The sequence below is a fragment of the Monoraphidium neglectum genome, assembly GCF_000611645.1.
Source record: "Monoraphidium neglectum strain SAG 48.87 unplaced genomic scaffold scaffold00208, whole genome shotgun sequence".
NCBI classification, from domain to species: Eukaryota; Viridiplantae; Chlorophyta; class Chlorophyceae; order Sphaeropleales; family Selenastraceae; genus Monoraphidium; species Monoraphidium neglectum.
In genome coordinates this window covers 22,444-32,365 of record NW_014013420.1, presented here as the reverse complement: position 1 = coordinate 32,365, position 9,922 = coordinate 22,444, and the positions used below count along the sequence as shown (strand labels likewise).

Below are 9,922 nucleotides of genomic sequence, written 5' to 3'. Positions count from 1 at the left end.
GGGGGGCTCGTCTGCTACGTGGACAGAAGACTGAGGCGAAAGCTGCACAAGGTGAGGGTCTTTGTCATCAGATCCATGCCTGCCTGCAGCGCCTGCTGACAGGCAGCAGTAATCACAATGACACCCCACGCAGAGTGCTTCCTAAAATAGTTTTGCTCCCCGCACCACTGCCGGGTACCCCAAGAGTGACCACCCCCACCCCCGCCACGCATTCGGCCGTTTTTCGCCCCCCGCACCTGCCCCAGCACCGCCCGATGACGTCACCCAGGGTCCCAAACAGCAGCATGCCGGCGATAATGCCCGCGACCTGCACAAAATTCATCGCATGGGTCTGGAGCAGGGGTAGGCGGTGGGGGGGGTGAGTTTGGGAGGTGATACATGTGCACCAAGGGTGAGGGGGAGCAGAGGGGGCGAAACAGGGTTTAGCAGGCAAGGCCGCCGGGGCCTGGCTGTGTGTGTTCGGGCAGCTGCTTGTTGCGAACTTGACTGAATTTCCTGGCCGTGCTGCCGAGCGGCATCCCTCCTGTGACTTCAGAGCCGTGCCAGGTGCGGACGCGACCGTGGCGCAGGCCCAGCAGGCGTTGGCCTCCCAGGCATCACCGCGGGCCCCGCGCACACTGCTGGGCTCTGGGTGTGCCGCGCTGCCGCACCTCTTCGTCGCTGCAGGCTGTGTGGGTGTCGAAGCAGGCTGGGTACATGGCCTTTTGCAGCGGCTTGATCAGGCCCAGGCTGAATATGATGTAGGCTGCGGTCAGGCGCGAATCATCAGCAGCGGCAGCGGCAGCGGCGGCGGCGGCGGCGGCGGCGGCGGTGGCGTTGGAGGGAAGACGCAGGTGAGCAAAAGGTGGTCGATGCAACGCAGTTCAGCCAGGTTGGGGCAGCTGTGCATGCACGTGGTGGCATGCCACTGCGCTTGTGGCTGGTGTGCTTGGCTAGATCCATCATCGCTGCCAGCGAACGGCAGCAGGCACAGCCTGGTGCCCCCACCCCTCTTGCCCAGGCTGTTGACGCCGCGCCCATCAAGGCAGGCAGCTGGCCCCCCAAACCCTGTTGGTGACCGCGCACCTTCGCTGAACATGCCCAGGCCCGGCACAGACCAGGAGGCCCACCACTTAAACAGCGCCTTGACGGGGTGCGGCTTGCGCTTTGGGCTGGTGTGAGGCGAGGGGGGGTCGCACAGAGGGCGCAATGACAGCGGCTGGCGCGGCCGGCGAGGAGTCCCACGCTTGCATGCATGTCCTGAACTCTGTCAATGATCCTCTGCGCGGCATGTTGCGGCTGTAAACGACAGGCTTATTGCTGCGTGGTGCGAGGGCTACGCTGGCGGCCACTGCCACGCGGCTGGCCAACTACATGTGCGTGGCACGCACGATGACAGCCCGCCCGCCCCTGGCTCACGGGGGGCGCCGTCGGCTGTATCGGTCCATGGTGCCGAAGGACGACAGCCGACTGAGCCGATGAATGTCCGCCAGGTCAGCGTTGTTGACGGTATACTGGGACATGCTGCCAATTGTCGGCGCTGACGGCGCGGCAGCTGCGAACGGCGGATTTGCGCCGGACGCAGGTAGGGCCGACGCCATAAGGGTTTGCTGCTGAATACAGCGTTCAAATCAGATTATGGCTGTATCAAAATCTATGGAAGGCGCCAGGACCGCGCTGAGGCCATACACGACATGGTCAGATCAGGAGAACATCATATAAAGGTAGAAGCTTGTTTGATATGTCAGTATAACATATCTCAATCACGTCGTCGCTATGATATCATAAAATGACGGGGCAAAGCTGTTCTATGTGCACTGCGTGCACATAGAGCACTGTGTGCACTGCTCTCTCGTCTCTTTCGCTACTATGAGTGTTGCCTGCTTTCAGAATCATAATGAGGCCGATATAAATTCCAGCACGTATACCAGGCTGCGTATCAATCCCACCTGGACATGCGAGGCTCCAAGTCGGCGAGCTCTGACTCGCATCTGACCTGGCAGCCACCGGTGCTGGTCACCGGTGCTGGTCAAGTTCAACACACCATCGATGCGGACAATATTATCATGAAGACCAGTTACAACTCTACCTTCTTATCACTATCCTCTCTCAAAGCTGCTGCTGCAGCCTCGCCCTCGGGCATGGGCTCACTGCTGCCCTCGCCGCCATGCGCCGCAACTGTTTCATGGCTGCCCTCCTGCGACTGCACCTTGGCGCCCTCCTCAGCCTCCGCCGACGAAAACGTGGCCTCCGGAGGAATCAGCACCTGTTTCCGCCGCTCGATGATGGCCTCTAGCCGCTCCTCAATGGACGCAACCTCGTCCTCCTTGCACCGCTTTGCAATCCGCTCACACAGCACAGGTGCCACGCCTGCAGGGTTGGGGTGCACCAAGATCATGCTAAAGCATGCACCATCACTCCACATGGGACCTGTGCAGCAACCCATCCCACATACCAGCCACCCTTCGTGACAAAAGCAGGCCGGCAGGTTTGGCAAGGAGCCGCCCAGCAGACAGCCGACCCATGCCATGCAGGCCGCTTTCATTTGCGACCTAGGCGCGTTCCGCAGCACCCGTCACTCCATCAACTTTGCCTCGCCACAGCCGCAGTAAAGTCACGCGACCACTAGACAAGGATAAGGCGCAGCCCCACTCACCCTGCTCCGTCCCAAAGTCGTCGTTCTGTAGGGCTTCAATAATTTCGTCTTCGTGCCTGTCCACCAGGGCGCTGCAGAAGTTGGTCAGCTCCTTGTGCTGCTGCTTCTCCTCCTCGCCGTAGGGCCGCCTGTTTGGTGGTGGTCGGGCGAGCACCCGCCAACGCGGTGTTTGTGTTTGCATACATGCGTGTGTCCAATTGTGATGTATGTAGCGGTGCGTGAGTGTGTGTGTGTGTCTGAGAGATAGAGAGCGTGCGCGTGTGTGCGTGTGTGTGTGCACGCACGCACACGTGTGAGTGCGTGCGTGCTGTGTGCACGCATGCGTGCATGCGTGCACGTGGTGTGTGTGGGTTCATGCACGGTACGCTGTATATGTGGCATGACCGCGCACACTCAGGGCCACTGCGAGACCCAATCAGCATCATCTGCACTGATGCTGCTCTACCTCCTGCAAACATTCATGCAATCCTCCAAGCCCAAACACAGGATTTCCTTGAAAGCACGCGCTCATGTGCCCCTATAACCCACCTGCCACCAATGTCCCCCAGCCGGCTGTCGTCCCCCTTTGACCGCGCCCAGACCTTGAGCGCCCTCCGCTTTGTCGCGCTCCCCGCGTTTGCCGGCGCGGCGTCCGCAGGGAGCGGCTCTTCCGTGACCCTGATCATCAGGTTGCTGTCGCCCGTGTCGTCGCAAAGGTTGTCCAGTAGCTCAACGGCGCGGAGCTCGCTAAGCCTGAGGGATGGCGGGAGTGGGGCGATTGCACACCGACAGGATGTATTTCAACATGAAGTTACCCTGAAAGTATGCGCAACTAGCTGGATTGTCTTCATGAGCTAGGCATGATGGATGCCAGAACGCCCGGTCAAAACTGGGCCGCCAGCTGGGCCCCTGATGTCTTGGTTCAAATGGGCTCGCGGCCAGGCCGCCCCAGCTCACTTGTAAGCAATGACCTTCCCGTAACGCTTGCCATGTTTGTCCAGGCGATGACGGAGGTCCAGGTGGTTTCGGGGCCTCTCCGCGTCCAGACGCCGCTGCAGCTCGGCCTGCAAGGCAGCACATGTTGACCGAGTGACATGTCGCTAGGATACGGTCTGTCGGCCTGCTGGTGCCCTCATGTGCTGTGAAGACATGCGCGGCCTTCATAAGTGCCAAGGGTTTCACAGTTCCAGCAAGAGAATCAAGACATCTTTCTGGCACAGAGCAGGTTCCGGGCTTGCAGCAGCGTCGCCCCTGGCGTGGGGTCGGGGTCGCTAGTGCGGGCCTAGCACAGTGATTTGCCGAGTGTGCGCTATGCGCAAACTGATGAGCCATCTGAGTTGTACACCCTCGGCGAGGAACAGCGCGCAGGAGTGCTCCATGCCTCGATCTGCAAGCACTTTGCACGGCAAGACACTCGATCCTGGCCCCTCATTGCCACGAGGTCACTCTGCTCACCGCTACAGCGGCACACGCCGAGCACGGCGCATCGATAGCGGTCACGGGAACCTGGACAGCACTAAAAGCCACCAGGGCTATGAACAGCATCAGCGGACCCATCACGTCGCTAGTCAACTGTTTTTCTTCAACGTGATTGCATTGTCGCCTGTGTTATGTCCGTCAGGGTGCGCCGGGTCAGTTCTCAGCACACCCAAGGCAAAGCATGAAGCTCACCGTGCACCTTGGTTGATGCAGGCATCGATGGAAAGTCAATCTTGGTTTTAGATAAATAAACATCTCAACAGCATTACAAACTGACCACACCATGAGTTCGGTTCATATGTCTGCCTGCGAGCGCCTTTGGGCGAGTTATAGTTGATGATTCGCAACAGAGGACTTCAGCAGACGTGCGTATGGTGGGTGCTCAGGAGGCGGACATGCATGCTTCCACCGCCGCGATCGGCAGGCGAGGGCCTGCCATCCGCCGCAGCGACTACTTCCAAACCAACTGCGCTGACGGCGTGTGCCTTTGCGCCGCCATGCATGCTATCTGCAGTGCCATAAGCGCTGGGGATGCCTGCCATGGTGCCCGTGGGCGGGCGCATGCGGGGCCCGCACCTTGGATTGGACAAACCAGCGAAGCTCGAGGCAGGCAGGGGGGAGCAGCTGGAGCCGCCCTGCATCTCTGTGACAACAGTCAAAAACTACTTCAAGCTGTCCTTTTGCCAGCGTTATCTAGCCCTTTTGCAGCTGGTGAAGGGCCAGCAGCAGCAGCAGCAGCAGTCGCAGCAGCAGCAGCAACAGCAGCAGCAGCTGTGGGCCCAAGCCGGCGGTGCTGCTGCTGCTCGGGCAGAGGCGGCGACCGATATCTCATCGAAAGCAGCATCTGACGAGTTTGACCCCGCCCTTGCCGAGGCGGGGCAGCGGCAGGAGGAAGCTGTGCTGCAGCTGCTCGATGGGTGGCTGCGTCATGCCACTGTAGCGGAGCACCAGCCGCAGCCCACCCATGGCGGCGGCAGCGGCGATAGGGGCAGCGGCGAGGCGCCGCAGGTGTGCAACCCAAGTGGCAAGAGCGACTGCCACTGGAACGACGTCGTCCTTGCTCTCCCCGGCCTCATCGCCGCGCGCCGTCGCGCGGCGTGGCGGGAGGTCCAGCTGCCGCTGGGCGGCGCCGCGCCGCCCGGCCTCGGGGTACGGCTGAGCGGCCGCATCGACTTCCTGCTCCTCGCTTATGAGCCTGCAGCAAGAGGGCGCGGCGGGGTCAGCGGCACGTGCCCCGTGCTTGTCGTCGTGGAGTGCAAGTCGTCGCAGCACCCAGACACCAGCCACTACGCCCAGATGGCGTTATACCAGCTGTCACTGCGCGCGCTGCTGCAGCGCCTGCCCCCGGTGGCGGCGGTGGACTGGGGCGCGCTTGCCGCCGGTCTGCGCTGCGTCCTCGTGACAGCCGCCACGCTGCCACACACGCTGCGGCGCGGAGGCGCCCCGGGCGCGGCCGGGGTGCCAGGGCCCGCGGCAGAGGCAGCAGCGGCGGCCTGGGTCGAGGCGCAGATTACGGGGGCGGCGGCGGACGGAATTGTGGCGCAGGTGGAGGCGGACGTGGTGCACCACCTGCGCCGTGGCGGCGCGGCCCAGCGCGCGCTGCTGGCCGGCGCTCTGGATTGCGGCGAAGGGGGCGTTGTTGCTGACAGCGCGAGCGTTCACAACAGCCGCAAGATGTTTGAGCGGGAGGCTGACGATGAGCTTCCTGATTTGGAGGACCTGCCTTTTTCATACGGCGCCCACTGCAGCGGCTGCCCGTCACGCGAGGCCGCCGCGTGCCGCCGCCGCGCGGCCGCGCGCTCCGCGCCGCAGCTCGCTGGCTGCGGCGCGGCCGCGGCGGCGGAGCTGGCGCGCCGCGGCGTGGCGAACCTGGCGGGCGTCGCGGCGGTGCAGGCGGGCGACGCTGAGCTGGCGGCCGCCAGCCTGCCGGGGCTCGCGCAGCAGGCTGTTCGGGCGCGGTTGCTGCTGGAGCAGCGGGAAGAGGGGCTGCAATCGCAGCACGGGGGGCAACCGGGCGGCGGCCGCCGTCCGCAGGTGGTTCTGCACCAGCGTGCGGCGATGAGCAGCGTGTTGCCGCCGCGCTCCGCGGAAACCGCGCGCGCCTACCTCGTTTGCGTGTTTGACGCTGTCTCCCAGCGACTGGCGGCGCTCGCGGCGCGCTGCGTCAACGGCGGTGGCGTTGCAGAGCCGCGGGAGCCGCTGCGGCAGCTGCCCGGCAGAACGGCGTGGGCGGCGTGCGAGGGCGGCGGCGCTGCGGCGACGTTTGTGTGCTGCGCGCCTGAGGCGTATTGCACTTCTGGCAGCGCAAGTGCTGCTGCGACGAGCAGCGGCATCCGTGCCATGTGGATGGCAGCGGCGCACCCCAGGCACCAGGATGCGCAGGAGCAGCAGCAGCAGCAGCAGCAGCAACAGCAGCAGCAGCAGCAGCAGCAACATCAGCAGCAAGTGTTGGGCAGTTCAGATGACCTCATGCAGAAGAGCGACGATATGCGAGAGGCGCTGCTGATTGCAGAGGCGTACGAGCAGCTGCTCGGCAGCTGCGCGGGCGGTGCCGCCAGGACGCTGCACGTCTTTTGCTGGGCCGTATCAGACCTGCGGCGACTCACCTCCCGCTGCTACTGCCTGCTGCGCCGCCCCGGCGTGTCGAGAAGCAAGAGGCTGGTGGCGGCGCTGCGCGGGGTGGTGACGCTCCTCGGCGGCCGCGGCGCGCTGGCCGGCCTGCCGGCCGCCGCGGCGGGGGAGCAGTGCATGACGTCATCGCTGCAGCAGGAGCTGGCGGGAAGGTATACGACCCCCCACCTGCGGCCGACGCTGTTTGATGCGGTTGGGCTGACGTGGCGGTCGCGGGACAGCCTCCCCTTCCGCTGGGCTCGGCCGCTGCAGGCGCGCGTCGGCGCGGCGGCCATCGAGGCGGACCTGCGGCGGCTGCTGGGGCCGGCGGCGCGGTGGGGGTCGCATGCGCCGCCGGCGATGCTGGCCGCGTATTGGATGGGGCGCCGCCAGCAGGGGGGCGCGGGGGACGCCCCGCCGCTGCTGCCCGAGGCGTATCAGCCTTATGCGGCTGCGTCGCAGCCGGGGCACTTCGAGGCCTTTCTCGCAGCGATGGCGGAAAGCATGTCGTTCCTGGAGGGAGAGATGCAGGCCGTTGGGGGATGCAACCCCAAGGTTGTCAAGGCCCCGCTTCCGGCGCTCGCCGCGTTCGCGGGACACAATGGGTCGGATGGGGCGGCGGTCGCCGCGGCGCGGCGGCGCGCCGCGGAGGGCGACGCATGGGCGTCGCTAGAGGGGCCGAAGGGGCTGGTCGCGGCGGCTCTGGAGGCTGTCAGGCTGGACCGCGGCGGCGCTGCGGACGATTGGCTGCGGGACGCGTGCAGGTGGGTGGTGCGACGACAGCCGCGTTGCGGGTGGTGCACCGTCAGCCGTGCTGCAGTCGTTGCAGCACGTCGCCTCCGAGAATGCATGACTGAGCCATCGTGCCGGCCCGCCCCGCTGCAGCCCGTGCGAGCTGAGCCCTCATTTCAGGTGTAATGTCAACAAAGGTCCCCCCGGCTGCTGCTGCCCTGACCGCCTCGAACCGCACCCCCCACGCCCTTGGCCCCGGCGTGACCGTGCTTCAACCTCTGCAGGCCGCTTCAGGAGCGCGTGGCGGCGGCCCGCAGCATCCTGCTGAAGTCGACAGGGGAGGGCGAGATTGGGCGAGACATCACATTTAAGGGCACCGTGTCGTCCCTTGCTGAGCCGTTCGGCGTGGACGGTCCCAGCGCCGCCGCGGGAGCGTTGCCGTTCGCGCTCGGCGACTTTGTGCGGGTGACGGGCATGTGGGAGACAGAGCTGCCGCTGCTGAAAGCGGGCCTGGGCAGCAGCCTTGGCGGTCGCGGCGTCAACGGGAGCGGCAGCGGCTGCCACAAAAACAGGGACACGGAAGCTGGCGACCCGCGCAGCTGGCTCCAGCGCCGCGGCGCCAACTGCATCGTGTCGGGCATCGCCCGAGACAGCGTCACCGGTGATGTCACAGTGACGCTTGAGCCGGCATGGGTCAAGGTCAAGGGAGAGGACACGGGGCGGCTGCACCACTATCACATGGAGCCGCTTTCCCCGCCCAAGGCGTTCGCATTTGACTACGCGGTGGTGGACGCAGGGGTGGCTGACTATGTTGGTCACTCTGTCGACGCAGCACTGACTAATGCAGTTGCCACACAGGCGGCCGGCGCCGCGGGCGCCGCCGGCCCTGCCGCAGGTTGGCTGCCCCTGCTGAGTAGCCCTGCGGGCGGCAGCCTTGAAGGCAGCAGCCACGGCAGCAGCATCGATGGCGCCGCGGCGCAGGTCCAGGAGCAGGCGGCGCGCCTGCTGTCCGCGGCGCGGTGGTGCGACGCGGGCGGTCGCCAGGGCCGGCTGCAGCAGGACCAAGCAGCCGCCATCCAACGCGGCCTCCCTCTCCCAATCCAGTTGATCCAGGGGCCACCGGGCACAGGCAAGACCGAGGCGCTCGCCGCGGCTGTTGCGGCCGCGCTGCTGCTGCAGCCGGGCTGCGCGCGCGTCGGAGTCGTCAGCCACACACACAGCGCGATCGACAACCTCCTGCTGCGCTTCAGCCGGCGGCGCGGCGCCTACAGGGAAGCTGCGGAGAAGGTGCTGGGGGAGGCCGCTTCGCCACGGCTGGACGCGCAGGCGGCGAGGATGGCGAGCAAGGAGCGGTGGGCGGCGTCGGAGCTGCCGCACGAAAGCGATGTGAAGCGGTTTGATGCCAACTACACCCCCGTCGGGTGAGTGGTGGCGATGGAAAGGGGTGGGCCGCAGGTCTTGCTAACAGCACTGTGTTGCAGAGGATGGTCTCCTGAGGTGCGATGTCGCCTCGGGTTTTGTCGTGCTATCACCATACTCTCTGAGCATAGCGCCCTACATGCTGCCGCCGCCCTGCACCACTTTCCCTCCTCCCCTCCCGTCCGATACCTCCCTCCGCAGCCTGAAGCCAGCCGTGGCCGGCGGCCCCCTCGTCCTGGGCGCCACCCCGAACGACCTTTTGAAGCTCTGCAGCAAGCTCGGGCCAGCCGGATTTGCGCCCCTTGACCTTCTGATCGTCGACGAGGCCTCCATGCTGCCTTTCAGCGCGCTGCTCGCCGTCGTGCTGGGCGCGCTGCGCCCCGGCGGCCGCCTGGTGCTGGCGGGTGACCACCGCCAGCTGGCGGCGATCACCAAGTACGATTTCGAGGCAGACCTGCGGCCGACGGTGGTGATGCACGGCGCGCACGCGAGCGCGTACGACTACGTGCACGCCCTGGGGGCGGCCGGTGAGCGCCTAGGCTTGGACGTGATTGACAGTTGACGAGGTTGATGGGATGGCACTGTTTTTTTGTTGCTAATGGGGAAACGCCGTCAGTTTCTTGGACAGCGCCGCTGTCACTGTCGCTGCTGCAGGGTGAGTGCCCACCCCTGGGGCGGGCCTTGGAACGGGATTCAGGGGAAGGTTGTCACAGGTCCCGCCGTGCTGACTCCCTGTTACGCATCTGCCGACCTTCAATGCCTTGCCGCGGCGCCGCGCGCAGGCGCGCCCCACGTGGCGCTGACTCAGCTGAGCACCAGCTGGCGCTTCACGCGCTTCGAGGAGCTGCGGGCCCTGATCGCATCCGTATACAAGCGGGACGGGCTGGAGCTGGCCGCGGCTGTCCCTGCAACTGAGGACGACGCGCCGAGCGATAATCGTGCGCGCGCCGCCGCATGGGTTGACGGCGGCAGTGGCAGCAGCAGCACCGCTGGCAGCGGCGCGGAGCCCGTCCCAGCGGCGCCAGAGAGGCGCGGGCGCGGCCGGCCGCGCAAGGAGCAGGCCCCGGC

General features: G+C 65.7%; 3 protein-coding genes across 3 annotated transcripts in view; 1 reads left to right on the top strand and 2 right to left on the bottom strand.

Annotated features, from left to right (window-relative positions):
- Window positions 1–14: 14 nt before the first annotated feature.
- On the bottom strand, window positions 15–1,580 carry MNEG_1952 (hypothetical protein; the record flags this gene model as incomplete). Its single annotated transcript, XM_014049576.1, has 5 exons — window positions 15–30; window positions 237–307; window positions 651–745; window positions 1,066–1,151; window positions 1,399–1,580. The coding sequence occupies 5 exons, from the start codon at window positions 1,578–1,580 to the stop codon at window positions 15–17; spliced, it is 450 nt and encodes a 149-aa protein (XP_013905030.1).
- A 476-nt stretch (window positions 1,581–2,056) lies between these two features.
- MNEG_1951 (hypothetical protein) lies at window positions 2,057–3,993 on the bottom strand (the record flags this gene model as incomplete). Its single annotated transcript, XM_014049575.1, has 5 exons — window positions 2,057–2,349; window positions 2,636–2,763; window positions 3,164–3,367; window positions 3,572–3,678; window positions 3,958–3,993. 5 exons carry the CDS (start codon window positions 3,991–3,993, stop codon window positions 2,057–2,059), a joined length of 768 nt encoding a protein of 255 aa, XP_013905029.1.
- A 640-nt stretch (window positions 3,994–4,633) lies between these two features.
- Window positions 4,634–9,922, top strand: part of MNEG_1950 (hypothetical protein) — a gene marked incomplete at both ends in the record, with an annotated part of 7,511 nt that continues 2,222 nt past the window's right edge. The window contains 4 exons of the mRNA XM_014049574.1: window positions 4,634–7,467; window positions 7,720–8,856; window positions 9,056–9,381; window positions 9,637–9,792. Of these exons, the coding sequence (XP_013905028.1) occupies window positions 4,634–7,467; window positions 7,720–8,856; window positions 9,056–9,381; window positions 9,637–9,792 (4,453 nt within the window). The remainder of the gene's footprint in view (window positions 7,468–7,719; window positions 8,857–9,055; window positions 9,382–9,636; window positions 9,793–9,922) is intronic.